The sequence below is a fragment of the Strongyloides ratti genome (assembly GCF_001040885.1).
Source record: "Strongyloides ratti genome assembly S_ratti_ED321, chromosome : 2".
Classification (NCBI taxonomy): Eukaryota; Metazoa; Nematoda; class Chromadorea; order Rhabditida; family Strongyloididae; genus Strongyloides; species Strongyloides ratti.
The window spans coordinates 13,569,817-13,590,153 of NC_037308.1; the positions used below are offsets into that span (position 1 = coordinate 13,569,817).

The 20,337-nt window shown below is 21.8% G+C and overlaps 6 protein-coding genes across 6 annotated transcripts; 4 read left to right on the forward strand and 2 right to left on the reverse strand.

Moving 5' to 3' along the window:
• Positions 1–4,060: 4,060 nt before the first annotated feature.
• On the forward strand, positions 4,061–8,202 carry SRAE_2000432800 (LP14331p; the record flags this gene model as incomplete). The annotated part of the gene is made up of 4 exons (XM_024643184.1): positions 4,061–4,267; positions 4,328–5,922; positions 5,974–7,853; positions 7,904–8,202. The coding sequence occupies 4 exons, from the start codon at positions 4,061–4,063 to the stop codon at positions 8,200–8,202; spliced, it is 3,981 nt and encodes a 1,326-aa protein (XP_024508880.1).
• A 750-nt stretch (positions 8,203–8,952) lies between these two features.
• SRAE_2000432900 (7TM GPCR, serpentine receptor class v (Srv) family-containing protein) lies at positions 8,953–10,064 on the forward strand (the record flags this gene model as incomplete). The annotated part of the gene is made up of 2 exons (XM_024643186.1): positions 8,953–8,980; positions 9,031–10,064. The coding sequence occupies 2 exons, from the start codon at positions 8,953–8,955 to the stop codon at positions 10,062–10,064; spliced, it is 1,062 nt and encodes a 353-aa protein (XP_024508881.1).
• Positions 10,065–10,542: 478 nt separating this feature from the next.
• Positions 10,543–11,609, forward strand: SRAE_2000433000 (Lipase, class 3 family-containing protein; the record flags this gene model as incomplete). The annotated part of the gene is made up of 3 exons (XM_024643187.1): positions 10,543–10,616; positions 10,662–10,709; positions 10,757–11,609. 3 exons carry the CDS (start codon positions 10,543–10,545, stop codon positions 11,607–11,609), a joined length of 975 nt encoding a protein of 324 aa, XP_024508882.1.
• An 85-nt stretch (positions 11,610–11,694) lies between these two features.
• Positions 11,695–13,596, reverse strand: SRAE_2000433100 (Lysosomal alpha-mannosidase; the record flags this gene model as incomplete). Its single annotated transcript, XM_024643188.1, has 2 exons — positions 11,695–13,204; positions 13,463–13,596. 2 exons carry the CDS (start codon positions 13,594–13,596, stop codon positions 11,695–11,697), a joined length of 1,644 nt encoding a protein of 547 aa, XP_024508883.1.
• A 471-nt stretch (positions 13,597–14,067) lies between these two features.
• On the forward strand, positions 14,068–14,911 carry SRAE_2000433200 (Myc-type, basic helix-loop-helix (bHLH) domain-containing protein; the record flags this gene model as incomplete). Its single annotated transcript, XM_024643189.1, has 3 exons — positions 14,068–14,262; positions 14,312–14,472; positions 14,530–14,911. 3 exons carry the CDS (start codon positions 14,068–14,070, stop codon positions 14,909–14,911), a joined length of 738 nt encoding a protein of 245 aa, XP_024508884.1.
• A 1,941-nt stretch (positions 14,912–16,852) lies between these two features.
• On the reverse strand, positions 16,853–20,155 carry SRAE_2000433300 (Glycoside hydrolase family 38, N-terminal domain and Ribosomal protein S14 family and Glycoside hydrolase/deacetylase, beta/alpha-barrel domain and Renin receptor-like family and Glycoside hydrolase, family 38, central domain and Glycoside hydrolase 38/57, N-terminal domain-containing protein; the record flags this gene model as incomplete). The annotated part of the gene is made up of 4 exons (XM_024643190.1): positions 16,853–18,028; positions 18,091–18,113; positions 18,514–19,433; positions 19,587–20,155. The coding sequence occupies 4 exons, from the start codon at positions 20,153–20,155 to the stop codon at positions 16,853–16,855; spliced, it is 2,688 nt and encodes an 895-aa protein (XP_024508885.1).
• Positions 20,156–20,337: the final 182 nt, after the last annotated feature.

The following is a 20,337-nucleotide window of genomic DNA, read 5'->3' on the forward strand; positions in this document are numbered from 1 at the left end:
GTATGTATGTTATGTTTTTTTTTTTTATTTTTTTTTAAATAAGTAGGTACATAGAAATAATATTAATTTGAATTATCATTATTATATTTAATAAAACAAAAGTTTAAAAAAAATTTAACTAGCAAAAGTTTTAGGGAAAGATTATTATTATAATATAACAATTAGTAAAAAATATGATAAAGTACATTGACATTGAATAAATATTTTTTGCACATATAATTTAATCATACAAATTAATTTATAAAAATAGTATTGAATGTTAATAAATAAATTCTTTTGTCATCAATACAATTTAAAGATTGATAATAGTAGTATACTAAATAGTATCATATCAAAAAAAAAAACTTATAATAAAAATAGGTGTTAAAGGAAATTTTTATTTTTAAATAATACTATGATGTTTTATAAAAGAAATAAAAAAAATTCAAATATTCAGGAAATCTTTTTGATAAAGGACCGCCATAATGATACTCTAATCACCAAGGAAATAAAGTTTTTTAGCAAAAAATTTTAATATTTTATCTTTTTAGGAATAAAATATAACAACATTAAATATATCATTAAAAGTATTCATTAACTTAAAGCTTCATAAAATTAACTACCATAAATGTAATAAATATGTAAAAGCATATATATATTCTACTTTTTAAAAATGAACGGTTCATATAATTATACTTTATAAAAGTATTTTCCTAATTTATTAGAAGTTTATAAACTTTAAAAATAGAATTAAAAAAAATTCTTTCTTTTTTTTTACGATTATTTATGGTAGAAAATGTATAATGAGCTTTATTAATAAGTATTAATGTTTTTGGTAAAAATTTTATATATAATTGTGTAAGATATATAGAAAAAAAAAACATTTATGAAAAAATTATACATACATAAATAAAAAATTATACAATATGTTTTAAAATATTTTTCTTATAAAAATTTTCTTTTTAATTAATCATTTAACATTTTAATACAATTTCAAAGATTAACAATTAAATTGAAGTTTAATGTTATGATTATTAACAATAATAAAAAAAATAAATTTATACCGAAAAGTTGAAATTAATTAATCATGCGTTATTAGTAAAACTTTTCAAGAATAAAAAATATTTCTAAATAGTAAATATAAAAAAATAAAAAATATATTTTCTTTTTTTTTCTTTGTTAAAGAATCATTTAAGTTTATCTATACTTGCATAACCACATTTTATCTTAAAACTTGCATTTTCTCATTAGTTATCAAGAATGCTTAGAACAAAACAAATGAAAAAAAAGAAAATTAAAGCATCATTTGAAACATTTAAACTTTATGTTTTTTTACTTCTTAAACCATGTTTATAATATCAAGAAAATTATTAATTATAACTAGAAATTATAATGTAAGATACACTTTTTAATTTAAAAAAAAAAAATTATAAGAATGAATTTAAATAAATTATCTATACTACAAATGTTTCAAAAAAGTATAACAATACTTTAAAATAAAATAATTTGTTTTTTAAATCACAAGAATATATTTTAAATTGTTGTCAAAAATACATTTATTATTAGATAGAAGAATATTTACAAAGACAATTTTTTTAACAAAAAAATATAATCATTTTGTCTATTAATATATATATATATATATATATTTATATATTTATATATCAAATTTCGTCATTGAAACTACTACAACCTTTATTTTTTGTGAATATTAATATTTTTGTTGTCAGTATAGAATTGACAATAATATCCCTACTAATATATTAAGTCAAAACAAAAATTTTTACTTAATTTTTAATTTAAAATCAAAATTATTTAAGATAAAAATATTTTTAGAAAAAAAAAATATATATTTATTAGTGTATTTTTTTTTATTTAAATTTGTCAAGGAAATTATGTAAAATATTTTTTTTAATAGATAATTAAAATTAGAAATCTCTTTAAATATAAACAAAATAATATTTTAAAATTTATAAGTAATTAAAATTTTATTTTTAAAAATAAAGAAAAAATAAACTAATATAAAATGAATATTTTTTTTTATTTTATAAAGATAAAAAAATAGAAATAAAAATAATAGATAGGTACTAATAAAAATTAATTGATTCTGAGATAATTGAACATTTTTTTTAAAGAGAAAAAAAAATGAAATAATTTAGTATATTTTATTTTTTAAAAATAAATATCATATCAATTTAACAATTTTTGAACATTTTACCACTATTATTATCATTTTATTTAAAAATAATGTTTATTTATAATGAATAAATGAATAAAATTGGTTATTATATTTAAAAAAAAAATGGCACATTTATGAAATAATAAAAGATAATATGTGTATATTGATATCAAAAAAAAAATTTATAAAAATAGTCAATTTTAAATGATTTGAAAATATTTTCAAAGTCATAAAAAACGACTATTTATAAAATTAATTTTTTTAATTTATATTGACTATTTTATTTTGTATATGTGTTATATAAATAATCATATTATTTTATCCGTTTACTTAGCATCTTTAAATATTAAGACAATATCACAGTTAAGTGCTTTAGTAAAAACTTTAAATCAAATAAATTTTCTATTTAACAAATAACCAATCACTTGGGTTTTTTTTTATAATATAGAAATTTGAACAAATATAGTACTACTTATTACTATCTAATTTGAATATATAAAATTAAATATAATCCATTCTTCTTGAATTTCATTATTTGTATAAAAATTTAAATATTCTAATTTAAGGAAATTATTCTCATAAAAAAAACTATTTAACATATTTGTTCTTCAAAAATAATGACTATTTACTTATATATTCCATATAAATATTTACAATTTTATACTGTCTAACTACTTAAAATTGGACCTAAAAATTATTACACTTTTTTAGGTATATATAAATAATACAAAATTACAATGACTTTTTTTTATCAAAATAAAAACAATATTATTTTTATAATGGAAAATTAAAATTGATGAGATACATCTATTATTTTTTATAAAAAAAAAATACAATGAACATATATTTCTTTTAATATTTATAAATAAGAAAAATATGTAAAATATTTGAAAGTATCACATTCAAAATCAGTCAAAGTTTATGCTTTTAAATTTAAAATATATTTAAAAAAATTTGTCGTCACAATAAAAAATATGTTTGTTAAAATATTATCCTAATTTTTTTTTTATCTCAAATTAAAATAATGTCTGTAATATTTTATACAATTTTTTTTTAGCTTTAAATTTTCAGTTTTGACAAAAAAAGTTTAAATATATATTTGAAAAAACTTTTGGAAAAAATTTCAAACTTTAGTAATTTAAATTTTAATAAAATCCAATTTATTTTCTGTATATTTAACAATTTTTATTTAACAATAGGTATATAAACTTTTATTTTTATAAATTTAAAAAAAAATATAAAATAACTTTTATAATAATAACTTTAAAATTTTAAAAAATATCAAAAAACGTTTGTTATTATATGTATATTAAAAAGATCAAATTAATTTTTTTTAAAATATGTAAAAATATTTTGCATAAATTTAAATTACGCATCTTTTTTTTTTGTTCAACTTATAATATATACAAAATTTAAAATAAATTTAGCAAAATATATACTTTTTATTTTTGATTGAAACATGTAAAATAAAATCAACTAAGCTAACTTTCCAATAAAATATAATTTTATCCTTTTCTATTAAATAAAAGATTTACTATCTCAATGTATACAAAATTGATATCAAAAATTATACAGTTTATAAAAAGAAATAGGATTTTTTTAAACCAATGAAAAGCACAACATTGACAAATCAAAATACAATATTATCACACTTTTTTTTTTTAAATTTTACAATAATCAGAATTCTTTGTTAAAAATTTTTATTGTTAAATTTAACAAAGAAAAAACTATTTTTTAGTCAAGAGATAATCTTTATAAGTTGATTTTATCTTTATCACAATTATATCTTGAATAAAGTTTTTTTAATTTTTAATCTTTATATAATATATTTAAAATGAAAATTTTTACCTCATAATTTTTTATTTCATTATTGTTAAACATTTTATCATATTTCTCATAAAAATGCCTTTAAAAAATAAGGATAATAATAATAGAGGACATTCTATTATTTATAATTTAAGAAAAGGTACACCTATTAATGAAGATACTGAAGATGATGGTATTACATATGAACCTGGTACTATAGAAAAAGTTATTAATATTATTTTATGCCGTCCTGATGCTAATAAAATTAAATTATCTGCTAAACCTGTTACTATTTTTAAATTGGTAGGATAATCATATTATATATATTTATCTAAATAAATTTTTTTTTTTTACTTTCTTAAGTTTCGATATGCAAAAACTGTTGATATTATATTATTAACAATTGGTTTAATAACAACAATATTTTCTGGTGCAGCACAACCAGTTATGTCTATTTTGACAGGACGTCTTACATCAGCATTCATTATTTACCCACCAACATCATTAGAATTCAGAATTGCTGCATATGAAAATGTATATATATTATTAGGTATTGGAGTATTTGTTTTAACAATAAATTATATTCAATATATGTGCTTCTCAACAGTATGTAATAGGATTGTGGGACGGCTTCGTAAAGCATATATGGCATCAATTTTACGCCAAAATGCTGGATGGTTTGATAAAAATCAAGCTGGTGTTTTAACAACAAGACTTAATGATAATATTGATAGAATAAAAGAAGGATTAGGAGATAAATTAGGATTATTATTACGTGGATTTTTTATGTATCTATCAGCTCTTATAATAGCATTTTCATATGAATGGAGATTAGCATTAATGATGTTAGGTGTTACACCATTATCATGTATTATAATGTCATTAATGTCACAATTTATTGGTAATACAACAAAAAAAGAATTAATTAATGTTGGGCAGGCTGGTGCTATTGCTGAAGAAACTCTTTTATCTATAAAAACTGTACAAAGTTTTAATGGACAGGAGGAAAGAATTAATAAATATAAAAATGAATTAAAAAAAACAGTTAAATATACAATACTTAATGGTGTTTGGAGTGGATTATTTGGTGGTATATTTTTTTTAATGCTTTTTGTATATCTTGGGTGTGGTATGTTATATGGAACATATCTTCTTAAAGTTGAAATATTTGAAACACCTGGTGATATTTTTACTGTTGTTATGGGTATGATGTTAGGTGCATACTTTCTTGGATTAATTTCACCACATCTTATGGTTATTTTAAATGCACGTGTTGCAGCAGCAGAGATATATAAAACAATTGATAGAATACCACCAATAGATTGTTATTCAAATAATGGAAAAATACTTACAAATGTTGAAGGAAAAGTAGAATTTAAAAATGTTCATTTTAGATATCCAACAAGAAAAGAACATAAAATATTAAATGGTATAAATATAGTTATTAATCCTGGTGAAACAGTAGCATTTGTTGGACATTCAGGTTGTGGTAAATCAACTTCTGTTGGTTTATTAACAAGATTATATGAAATAGAAGAAGGTTCTATAACTATTGATGGTATTGATATAAAAAATATTAATATTGAATGTTTAAGAAATATTATTGGTATTGTTCAACAAGAACCAATATTATTTACAGCAACATTAGCTGAAAATATTCAAATGGGTAATCCAAATATTAGTAGAGAAGATATGATAAAAGTTTGTAGGATGGCTAATGCAACAGAATTTATTGATAAACTTCCAGATGGTTATGATACATTAATAGGTGAGGGTGGTGTACAATTATCTGGTGGTATGAAACAACGTATTGCTATTGCAAGAACATTAGCAAGAAATCCTAAAATATTATTATTAGATGAGGCAACAAGTGCATTAGATACAAAATCTGAATCAATTGTTCAAAGTGCTTTAAATAATGCTGCAATTGGAAGAAGTTCAATTATTATTGCTCATAGGTATTTTTAAAAAAAAAAAAACTAATTAAAAATTTAATTAATATTTTTTAGATTATCAACAATAAAAAATGCTGATAAAATTGTTGTTTTTGATAAAGGAAATATTATTGAACAAGGTACACATAATGAATTAATAACTATGGGTGGAAAATATTCAGAATTAGTTAAAGCACAACAATTTGATACAACAGAAAATGATGATGAAGATGATAATAATAAAGATGATAAAGTATCATCAAATTATGATATTAAATCAATAACATCAAATCATGATTGTAAATATTGTAATAAATGTAGAAAAGAAATATTTTCAAGAAGATCAAGTGTACTTAGTGGTAGAGAAGTTTTTATTAGAGGAACAAAATTTGATTCAAGTTTTGGTGAATCAAATCATAAAATGTCTCAATTAGGTATAACAGATTTAGGTTTTACTCCAACTGAAGCATTTAAAAATTTAATGATTATTAATGAGAATGATGAAAGAAAAAAAGAACAATCAGCTAATATATTAACAATTTATAAAAATGCATCAGAATATTATTGTATTATTTTTTTTGGATTTATTATTGCTGCTATTCGTGGATTTGAACTTCCAGCAGTTGCTATACTTTTTTCATATATTTTTAAAATTTTAGAAAATGTTAAAGATAAAGATTTAGTTAAAAAAATGGCTTTTGTAATATTATGGTATGGTATTGTTGGAGTAGGTACATGTCTTTTTCAATTATTATCATCAATAATTTTTTCTTATTGTTCCTCAAAAATAACACTTAAATATAGGATAGCTGCTTTTAGAAATATTTTATATCAAGATGGATCATTTTTTGATCAAAAAATTAACTCACCTGGAGAATTAATTACCCGTTTAGCAACAGATGTTCCTAATATACGTTCAGTATTAGATGGAAGAATTTTACAAATAATATATGCATTGTCAGCTGTTATTACATGTATAGCAATGTCATTTATATATTCATGGGAAGTTAGTACACTTGGAACAGGGCTAATTATAGTATTAGGAGTTACCCAAACATACTTAGCATATACAATACATAAAAAAAATATAGAAAGTGTTAAAAAAGATGAGGCTGGAAAAATTGCTATTGAAGCTATTGAAAATATTAAAACAGTTCAATTATTAACAAGATCAAAATATTTTGTTACTGAATATGCTAATGCTATTAGTTTAAATAAAGATCTTGATTTTTCTAAATCAAAATATGAAGCAGTTAATTTTGCTTTATCACAAACATTTCAATATATTGTTTTTACAGCTGGGTTTGCTGTAGCTATTCATGTTATTAATATTGGTAATAAAACACCAAGTGAAACATTTCAAAGTCTTTTATTTATGCTTCTTGGTGCTGTAAGTATTATGAATGCCTCAACATATTTTCCTGAAATGATAAAAGCAAACTCAGCTGCAAAGACACTTTTTAAATTAATAAAACAAAAAAGTGGAACTGGTGATTTAATGGAAGGTGATCAACATAATGTTAATGGTGATATAACATTTTCAAATATTATTTTTACTTATCCAACAAGAAAAGATCAACTTGTAATGAATGGATTATCTTTTGAGGTTAAAAGAGGGCAAACTATTGCTATTGTTGGTCCTTCTGGATCTGGTAAAAGTACAACAATAGCAATGTTAGAAAGATTTTATGATCCAATGTATGGTGATATAAAAATTGATAAAAAAGATTTAAGGTCATTATCATTATATCATCTTCGTAAACAAATGGCATTAGTTGGTCAAGAACCAAGATTATTTTCTGGAACAATAAAAGAAAATATATGTTTTGGTTTAAAAAATGTTTCTATTGATAAAATTAATGAAGCATTAGAAATAGCAAATTGTAAAAATTTTATTTCTCTCTTACCAGATGGAATTGATACAGAAGTTGGTGAAAAAGGTTCAAAATTATCAGGTAAAAAAAATGTATAATTATAAATAATATAAAAAAAAATTTATTTTAAGGGGGTCAAAAACAAAGAATAGCTATAGCTAGAGCATTAGTACGTGATCCAAAAATTTTGTTACTTGATGAAGCAACATCTGCTCTAGATTCAGAATCAGAAAAAGCTGTACAAGAAGCTTTAGATAAAGCTAGACAAAATAGGACATGTATTACCATATGCCATCGATTATCAAGTATAGTAGATTCAGATTTAATAATATATGTCTCAGATGGTAAAGTTCGTGAGTCAGGTAAACATATGGAATTAATTAAAAAAAAAGGATATTATTATGAATTATTAAAACAACAAAATATATAAGAAAATACATAAAATAAATGGTTAATATCTACTTATAAATAATGTAAATATATACAAAAAATAATTTTTTTATTTGAAATTTTTTTAACACTTCTTTTAATAATAAAATCAAATGTCTAAAGATGAAATTTCTTATAATAATTATTTTTAATAAACATCCGTTAAAATAAATTATATGCTTTATTATCATTTTTATTTTCAAATATTAATTATTAAATAATGTTGTTTAATGTATGATTTAATAAAATTTAATTTTTAAAATTTTAAAGACAACTAATTTTAATTATTTCCGATAATAAGAAAATAATAAAATGAATCTAAGATATAAAAATTTATAATAAATATGATCTTTGTTTATTGAAAGATTTATAATGATAAATAAAATTAAAAATATCTATTATAATATCTGTTATAATTTTATTGAGAAAAAAAATATTTATATTGTAACTTAGCATAAACTTTTTAATATAATTTTTTAATATTTTTGCAAAAAAGATATTTCATTATAATTTAATTGAAAAGTTTTATTTTATTATTTTTATAAAAAGTGATGTATTTAATTTTCGTTTTCTTTAAATGTGCATAATTATTTACGTATTATTTTTTTTATAATTATTTTTTTTTCAATACACTTTAAAAACAGTATGATTAGAATTTTTATCATCTAATATTATATTCATTTTATATAAAACTCACTTTATTATTTTTAGAAGAAAAAATAAAAGTATTTTTACTAAATTATAAATGATAATGCTTAAAAATGGAACTATTTCTATAAGTAAGTTTTATTTATTGCTTAAAAATAATTTACAATCTTTTTTTTAATAGTATTGACAATATATTTTGGTATAATTGTAACTATTGATATTATATCATGGATTATATATGTTTTACTATTAATATTTCTTATAAAATGTAGAATTAAAAATGATAGAATAATATCAAAAGAATTTTTTACACTTTGTATATTTAATGGTATTCTTGATATAATATTTGTCATTGAAGAATATATAAATTTTCGAATTCCACAATTTGGATTTTTTGATTATTTTTATATAAATATTTTATCATATAGTTCTATTGCTGGTGTGTGTTATACATATTCATTATGCCAAGTTATTGTTATTTCACTTTCTGGAATAACATTAACATGTAACAGATATTATGCAATAAAATTTCCAACAAAGTACAAAGAATTTTGGAGTGGTTGGAGATTATTCATTTTTACTATATGGCCAATTGGAGTTGTTCTACCAATATTTATTATTTTTTGTCACTCTAAAGTTAATTTTATTAGTGATCCATCTACAGGAAGGCTAACACAAAATTTTGTTGATAATGATGTTAATAATTCAATTTGGACAACAACTATATTGTTTCATATTTTTTCATTATTAACTAATGGAATATTAAATATTTTACTTGTAAAAACAATAAAAAAAGAATTTAAAAATAATAGAATTAATATGCAAAATAGTAGTAATTCTGATAATAGCATAGATTTAGCCATGGCAAAGTATGCTTTTATGCATTTTTTATTTTTTGGTATGATAGCAGTTTTGGAAACTATAATTGTTGCTGCATTTAGATATAACTTTGATTCATTAGCATTCAATTGTTTAACATTATTTGTCCTTGCTGAAACTATAATGGTTTTTTTTTCACCTTATGCTTTACTTGTATTAAGTAAAGATATTAGAATACGATTTTTTATATTTATTGGTTTTAATAAATTAAACAATGTTTTTAACTATTTTTCTAGTAATTTACAAACTAGCCATGAACCACCTAATATTAGTTCACGATCAAATAAAACTATTATTACTACAAAAATTCAACCCCAATATCGAAAATTAATTTAATTGATTGATGTTTAATAGAACAAATATTTTTAAAAAAAAAAAAGTTTTTATATTAATATGAAAGTTTATCTCTTTCAGTTACTATAAATAAATTTAAATAAAACTTTTTCATTAAATTTGTCATTTTTTTACTTTTTTTTTAACAAAATTTGAATATATAATTAATATAAAATATTCTTAAGATAGTAAAATATAAAGCATACTTTATTATCTATGAGTAATCAAAAATTAGTTTTTTTTTATAGTTATAACAATAAGAAATTGTCAAATTTCTAGAAATAATAATCCTTAAAATGACAACACAAATTAAAAGTTTGTAATTGTTTTATTTATATAATACTTACGATGACAAACATATATTTGTTAATCTTAAATAAATATTTAATTAAAAACTTTCATATTTTTTTTTGTATATATATTTAAATATTTTTATAAAATTTTGTAAATTTAACTTTGGTAATTCAAACGTAATTAAAAAATGTATTTTTTTAAAAACGTTTTATTACTTATTTTATATTCTATTATTTGTTACTCCCAAACATCTAATAAAAAGTTAGTTACTGGATATAATCAAGATATTGCTAAAAGATTATTAAGATTATCTGCTGGAGCTTATTCTAATGACCCTACATCATGTATTAATGAGTAATTTATTTATTATAAAGTTTATCAATTATTGTTATTTTTTTTAGAGCATTTAAAGATAATGGTGTTTATGAAATTTTTAATAATGAAACAGCTATTTGTGATAAAGGAAATAATGTTTGTACATATTATTCTGTTATAAGTAATGAAAATAAAGAAATTACTATTGTATTTCGGGGAACAAAAACAACAGATCAATTGATAAGAGAAGGCATTGCAACACTTATTGATGGAAAAGATTTCTTTAATATTGGTCTTGTTAATAGATATTTCTTCCAGGCACATAATGTTTTGTGGAATTCTATTAATGAAATATTTCAAGATAATAAATATAAAGATTATAAAGTTTATGTTACGGGTCATTCACTTGGTGGAGCATTAGCAGCATTATGTGCTATTAGAATACAATTAGAAAATATTAGAAATAGTAGTGATATATTTCTTTATACTTTTGGAGAACCTAGAGTTGGTTCTGCTAGTTTTGCATTTAAATTTGATGAATTAATACCAAATAGTTGGAGGATTGTTCATGCACTTGATGTTGTTCCACATTTACCACCATGTGGTAAAGAGGCTGAATCATCATTGTTAAAGAAATTTTTTGGAAAAAGTAGTCAACCATGTGATCCTACATTACTTGATGAACCTTATCATCATGGTACAGAGATATGGTATCCTAATGGAATGGGTGAGGGTGACACTTTTGTTGAATGTACAGGAACACCAAAAAATGAAGATTTTGAATGTAGTGATCAATATAAATTTGATATTGCAAAATTCAAAGTATATGCTGAAGATCATAGACATTATTTTAATCATAAAGTACCAGCATTTGGAAAATTAGGTTGCCTTCCTGGAATGGAAAACGAGGAAGAAAATCTTCCAGATGATGCAGTATAAATTGTAATTAAAAAAAATTTAATTATACAAAAATATTTAGAAAAAGAATGATTTATATAAATATATTTTGAAAATAAAAAAAATATTAATTTTTTAAATATATTTTAAATGTTCTTATTTCCATTGGAAGAACGCTAACTTCATTTTCTAATTTATTCATGTATAATTTTTTACCTTTTTTCATATAAATTTTGTTATTTTTTAACATATTTTTCTTATTTGTATCATTTTTTTCTTCAATACCTTGAATATCAGTTTCAATGATACGTTCAATTTTAAATGGAGAAAATATTTTATCAAAATCTACTGTAATTGGTTGAGATTTTACACCCATCTCATCTCCTTCATAAATTTGTTCTAATCTAAATAACCATTCACTTGAGATATCATTAAGTGATTCAATTGACAAAATATTTATACCTTTTGGTAATGATGGTTCTAAAAATTTATAATTTGTTATAAAGTTATCTTTATATTCATTAATTGTTATATTATTAATTTTTGAAAACATTATAATAGGTTCTTTAAAAAATGAAATTGAATCATCTCTTATTTTAGTTGTTAATAAATTTTTATCTCCAATATAAATTCTATGTATACCTCTAGCAATTAATCCTTTACCATCTTCACCTAATTCATCTAATGGTTCCTCAACACCTAAATAATCATCATGAAAAGCTCTTCTATGTAACATAATTTCTAATTCACCATCTTTTAAGCCACCAACTCCTTGTGCTCTATCAACAAGAACAGAAAATAGATATTTATCATCATTAATAGAAACTTTATTAGTAATTGGATAATAATTTGCAGTTATTGGATCTGTGTTTTTATAAGTATAATCCGGTGCATAATTAGTTTTACGAGACATTGATTGCCTTCCATTTGAATCAGTTATGAATTGACCATTATTTTGGAGAGTAGTCGTGTAGCGTATAATTAATTCTTTACCAATTGGATCAAATTTTTCTTTTGGAATTGGACCAACTGTCCATTGAATTTCAATATATGGAACATTTTTATAAAGACGAATAGAATGTGATACCCAAGGTGATATTTGTTGGCGTGTCTCATTTACAAATGGACCGATTAAAGTTGTTGTATTAATTGTCATATTAAAAGATACTGTAGTTGAGTTTATTGGTGAAAAGATATAAGCACCAGACGGTTGAAAATCATTCTTTCCACATCCAATATAATAAGAATATGTTATATTAAAAGGAAATGTTATATTTAATTGTTTATTTGTAATATTTTGTATATAACCATTATCATCAAATGTAATTTTAAAATTATCATTTTCAAGTAAATTTTTTTCATTATTATTTTTTGATATTTTTTTAATTTTATTATTATTATATTGGATAAAATATGTAATAAATCCAATACCTTTAAATTTAATTTCAAATATAACTTCAAATTTATTATTTCCATTTAATTGTGAAGTTTTAAAAGTTTCCAGTACTTGATTTTGAACGATATTACCATTGTCATCAAGTACCTTAACACTATTATGATTTATGGGCACTCGAACAAAGATATTTCTATCATCATGATATGAATTGAATACGGTCACCGTAAATTGGCTACTTTCTCTAAATAATAATAAAATGTAAATTAAAAAGTATACAACAACAAAAAAAAAATTGTTAAATAGTTGATTAACATAAACTATTTATAATATCTCTTTCCAATCACCTTTTTATAAATGGTGGTAATAAAAAAGATAGCAATTATTTATTCATATGTCTCATTAAATAAAGAAGTTTCTTAATGAGGTTGTTTTAAATCATCTTATCTTATTAAATATCCAATAATAATATCTTTCCTTATTAATGTTATTTAAAACTTACTCTGATATAATACAAATACTTTCATTTAATTTTTTACATAAAATCATTGTTGGTAATTGTTTTCCTTTTATAGAACCAACTTTATTTACAATTGAATTTAAAATTGTTTCACCATCATCCCATCCTTCAATCATTCTTTTTTCATAGTCAAATGTTACATTTTCTTTTGAAGTACCCCTGAAAAAAAAAATTGTTTAAAAGTCAGCATGAGATATGTATATATAAATTCATTAATGGTATATATATTTGTATATTACAATAACAATTAAAATGTAATAAAACTTTATTCAACAATCACATTACTCAATTTTTGATCATTTCTATTTAACGCCTAATTTATTTAACTTTTAAACATCTTTAAGAAGATTAAAAGACGTAATAATTGATACTTAATTCTCCTATCAATCCACCTCCTTTTTTTTTGTTATTGTAAGTTGTTAACTACTGTGTAGTGAATCAAAAAGAATTAACGAGTTAAAGTCAACATATGGAGGTAAAAATTAACCACGCCTACAATTTTTACATACGGTTTTCAGAAAAAAAGATTAGGAAAAGTAAGAAGTTACTTATACTCAACATATTGTATTTTTTGATTCATTATTATTATGAGTATTTGTAATTCTACATCCTCTGAAACTTCTTCCTCTCCAAAATCTCATAGTAGTGAGGAAGAAAAAGGAAATTTACCAAATAATTTATCTATACAATATTTAATGGAAGATTTTGAACCATATGTTAGAAGAAGAAAAAGAAATGATAAAGAAAAAATTAAAGAAAAAATTGCTGAAGTTGAGGAAACGGTAACTTTATATTTAATATATAAATATTTTTTTTAATAATTTTTTTAAGGATCAATTGTTAATGAGAACATGTATAAATTCAAGAGAAAGAAAAAGAATGCATGATTTAAATAATGCTATGGAAGATTTAAGGCAAAGTTTACCATATTCTCAAAATGCTAATTCTAGAAAAATGAGTAAAATAAATACTCTTATTATGGCAACATCATAGTAAGTTTAATAGTTATAAAATACAAGAAAAAATATATAAAATTATTTTCTTTTTAGTATAAAACAAATGAAAACACATATAAAAGAGATGGAGAAACATAATCAAGAATTAAAAAAACAACTAGAGAATCATCAAATAAAAGTAAATACAATTATTAAAACAGATCCAAAAATAGAAGATAAAATACAAGAAATTGAAAAAAGTATTTCACCATTAAATAATAATAAAAATAAACCATCAACTATACAACAAAGTTTACCACAAATTCCACCAGGAGCATTATTACCAATGTCAACATTACCACATCCATTTTCTGGTATTCAACCAAATCCATTTTTATTTTCATTCTTAAATACTGATCTTTCATTAAAAAATCCACCACAATTACCATTTTCAGCATTTTCACTTTATTCACAAACTCCATGGCTTAATAAATAATTTTAAATAACTTTATTATTATATTATGTGGTATTTATTATTGACATTTAACCTTTATTTATATTTATACAAAAGCTTATCCTTATTCATGATTATAACTTTATTAATTATTTATTTATATTTAAAAAAAAAAAATTCTTTTTTTTAAATATTTTTTTTATATTATTATAATGTAAAAAAAAATAATATGTGTATTAGTTAATGTTTTAACAATTAATAAAATCTTTATCTAATTATAGATGTATAAAATACGTTTGATAATTTATAATTAACTTTCTTCCATAATTTTTAAGTTACTTAGTAATTAGGAAAGTTATTGTGTAATCCTTTTTTTACTAATTATTATCTTATAATATACAAGAAATAAAAAGAAGAAGATGATGATGAGATAAAAGATTTTTGGTATTTTAAAAATGAATCAAAAACCTCCAGCTACTATTTAATCCTTCTTATAAACAGATGTTATGAAACAAGTCACAGCTTAAAGTAGATTTACTATACGAAACATGGAATGTTTAAACTTATTAGCACTTAATTTTATAACTTTATTGGATATTATTATTCTTTTCATAACAATGTGTATATATATATTAAAAAAAAAAAAATAACTTCTTAAAAGGATTATAGGATAGTGATGTGTTACAATAATAACTGGTTTGTATGAAGGTGTTAAGTACTTGAACTACAATTTAATTCTTACGTAATATCATTTTGCCATTCATTGAAATATTAAGTTGTCGGTTGTGTAATAACATCCATATAATCAATTGACAAATGTATGAGTTTAAGGCAAAGTATATGTATATATATATAGGTACTGTTTATTCAAGAGATGATGGTTTTATCACAGTTGGAAGTCTATATAGACATAAAAAAAAATTAACTTATAGATAGAAGATATGTATGAAGTTATAGCAACTGGTGAAACAGGTGTCAAAGGACAAGAAAGGTTAACAGAAGACACTTCTTCTACATTAATGAAGATTATTGTATAAGAGTTATCTATATATCTAAAGTATAACAAAAGAATGAACAGAAATTATTTTCATACACTCAACAATTATTTTCAATATCATCATTGATGATATAGGAATACTTCAAAATTGACACCTTTTTAAGTAGTTCTTCAAAAGTTAATTAAAAACTGTTAATCTTTAGTCAATCTGTTTATATTATAAAAATACAACAAACCATACAACTAGTTTAATTCTTTTTTAAATAAAATTTATAACAACATAATAACTATTTGTTTTCATAACTCTAACCATAAATTAAGAAAGTCATTTATAAGATAATAACATCTCTTAAACTTCAATTATATCATTAATTTTACTAGTAACAAAAGTTGCTTTCATTAAAAATAATAATAAAAAAAAAGTTTTTATATATATTTATAAAATTATTATTATTATTATTTCAAGTAATGGTATCTTTACTATACTGTATTACTCTGGTAGCAGTTATCTCTAATCATCCCTTAATAATTAGTTAATGTTGCCATTTGTTACAACTTAACTATTTAAAATTATAAATTAAATATATATATATATCTATTTATATATCAATATAATATAATACCGACTTATGTGCTTTATTAACTATTATTATATTATCTTTCTTCTTTTAACTTATCTTCAATTAATATTATTATATTCTTATATGATACACTTAATTAAACCACATAAAGAAAGTAGGCATATCAAAAAGTTTTTTTCTCTATAATAAATAATATACAATTTTTTTTTTATTTAATTTAATTAATTTACTAATAAAAATCACTCTTATTTAAATGAGGTAAATGTTATTAGGTGGTAGGAATGAAAATGAGACTGTTAACAACACCGCTAATTACATTTTCATAGCGGCAGTTGACCAAAAAAAAAAGATGAAATAAAAAAAGAATATGTGTATGTATATAAAATGTAATTTGATAAAGAAAACTTACGTTACCGCATCATGATGTTGAGAAAGTGCTAAGGCACGTTCAAGTTTTTGGGGAATTAAATTAATAACATCTTTTTTTTTACCAGAAAGTGCAATAAATGTATTAAGAAGATTTAGAAAATTTGATGATTCTCTAACAATTCTTTTAAATACTGGTTTAGAAGTAAAATATCCTGTCCAATAAGAATGTTCTCTATGTGCATATGGAAAAAAATCTGTTGTCTTAGCAGGTAATGATGGTTTTGAATCTTTTAAAGCTTTTACATAACATGATGGTGTTGAATAAAATATTTTTATTTTTGGATATCTTTCAGTAACATGTTTAATTAATTTATCAAGATTTTTATACCATTCATCAGCATTTGAATATTGAAAATCACCACCAGCCATAAACATTATATTATTATGCCTTTGTACAGAAACTTGTTTATTTATATGTGTTATAAATTTTTGTAATTTATCTTCTAAATTATATCCAGGAAATCTTTTATCATCAATTATAGCATCATCTTTACATAAAGAATCAAAACAAAATTCACTTAATGGAGCATATGTTGAGAGATAAAAGACACCTGTCAAAAGGTTTGTCTTTAAATCATCTGAACTTTTCCATATAAATTCCAATGATTTATCAGATATTCTTTTTTCATGTTCAAGATAATGTTCTCTTCCAAAAAATAAACCTTCATAACCCATTAAAGATAATAAACTTGCCATTTCTTTTGAATGACCAAAAGGATCAACTTGCCAGGCAACTTTTGGCTTACCACAGCTACCAAAAGTTTTATTAAGATATCTTAATCCAAAAGACATTTGATGAATGATGTCAATGTAATGTGATGTCGCTTCATCGTTTTGAACCCATCCACCACCAATTAATTCTATTTGACCATTTGAGACAAGATTTTTAAATTTTTCAATATTTTTTTTACTACTTCCCTCAATCCATCTCCATAAAAATCCTGTTTCAGCAAAAGAAAATCTTCTACTTTTATCATCTTCTAATGCTTTAACTACACTATCATAAATATATTGAACTCCAACAGGAACCAAGTAATTTTTTGTCCCAAAATAATATTCATCAACAGTTTTTATCCATCCTAAATCATCATGTGTATGAGAAATAATATGAACATTAATGTCATCCTTATTGGAAGACCAATTTGGACAATTCTAAAAAAATAAAAAAAAATTATATTTAAGATAAAAAAAAATATAAAAATTAATAAACTAACATTCCAAGAACAGGATCCTTGTACTTTATTAAAGTATATTAAAAAACTTATTAGAAAATATTTAAGCATAACAACTTAACTAATATTTTTACGATAACATAAAGAAAATTTTATAAGTAATCTCTACCTTTTAATCTAATCTTTTCTTCTCTTGTTGATATAGTTAAAAATTATTACATTTTATGAAATCACTTCAATATTATTACACTATAAAATCAATTATAAATAAATTAATCACAAAACAAATGATAATAAAATAATGTAAATATATATGATATGTCGTAGAAAATTTTATTTATATATAAGTATACAAAAAAAAAATTAGTTGTTATAATATCGTGTAATATTAAGTGAATATAAAAGTTCTTTTTTAATCTTTCTTTAATTTTGTTGTTGTCATACGATAGATAATACTATCCTTACCTGGATCCATAGTCCACATTCCAACAGCAATAAATAAGATGGCTATTGAAAGAATTATTGATACACCAGCAAAAATAGCAAAGATAGCTGGATAGTCTCCTTGTGTAAAACTATAAACATTATATTTCTTTCTAATTTCTTGAATTGTTAAAGGTTGATTACTTTGAGTATCTCTTTTAGCAATTAAATGACTTCCAGAACTTTCTACATTACCATCTGTTGTAATAACCTCAACAACTACTTGATCTCCATAGGTTGATTTTAAAACATCAACAAGTTCATCTAAAATTTTTCCTAATTCTTTTTTAGCAGCATTTATTTCATTTTTTGTACCAATTGCATTAACAAAACCATCAATCTCAATATTAAAAAGTTCTGGTGCAGATAATCCAAGACGTGGTCCATTCTTTTTTAAATATCCAATCATTTTTTGAAGACTTAACAATTCATCTCTCAATTGTGGTATTTTTGTTTTAACACTATCTTCTGAAACGTCGAATGATTGAATTTTACTACTTAATTGTCCACTATGAACACCATTTTTTAATTCATCAAAATGTCCCTTATTTCCAAAGGTTGATTTAATCATTTTTTCAGTTGCTGAAAAATCAAATTCACTTTCATCAGTTGATTTGTATTCTCTAGAAGTTTTTCCATCAATAGCGTCAACATTTTTAACTTGAACAACGGCTAAGGCTTTTGGACGAGAAAATAAATCTCCAGTAACATCATTGAAAATTTCATCAATATCTGCTGACAATCCTAACATAAAATTATTTAATTTTGAAACAGATGCTAATTCAAAATCTTCAACATTCTCTGGAACAGTAATTGATGATGGAAGTGTCTTTATTTGAAGAGTAGAAGCATTTGACAGTACGATAACCGTTGCCAAGAGTATAATACTCTTCATACTTGATCTAAAATAAATAATAAATCACAAAAAAATTTTAAAACCAAAAATATTAAATCGCGAAAAAAACGAAAATAAAAAATTTTAAATTAAGTTTCATAATATATTATTTAAAGCAACTAAATAAAAAAATTTTTAACAAATTCATTTCTTCTACCACATTGCTCTCTGGACACCACTTAATTTTGAAGAATCAGCAAGTTTACGGAAGATATGCCTGTTGACTCTGAAAGCTTTTATTTTTCCTCTACTTCTACCAGTAAACATACACATATTTAAAATTAAGTTTGGTCTTGAATCTTTATTCATATTATGCAATATTTCTGCCATCTCGTCTCTCAAAGCCTGTGGAAGTATTGTATTTTCTTTTAAAGCTTTATATCTTATTCTATCTGGACCACATTCAGCAAGAGCTTTTCTTCTCCTTACGTCACGTAATTGTCTCCAATTAGCCCAAAATGTCATACGTTTTCCCTCTTTCCACCATTCTCTTTCAACATAATAAGGATATTCTTTGAATTTTCTTAATTCAAATGCATCTTCATCATATTTCAACGGAATGATTCTTTTACGTTCTAAATCTTCTTGATTGTCTATTGGTAAATCTTTTTCGTCGCCATCATTAATTGGTGGTAAAGTGCAATATTTCCCTCTTGATACAGTACCACAAAGTGATACCCCTGAACGAAATGTTAAATTTTTAAAAAGTGTTGTTAAATTTTGAATCATTATTATTTTACAACTAAAAAAAAGTCACAATGCATCATATAATTCCAAAAAATTGTCTAATGAAAAATATAACATTTGAAGGATAAACCTAATAAAAAATTTCTATAGTAAAAAATAATATACCAGTTAATAAAATTAAAAATCTCCAAAAATAGATTAATAAAAAAAAAGGCACCCAAAAT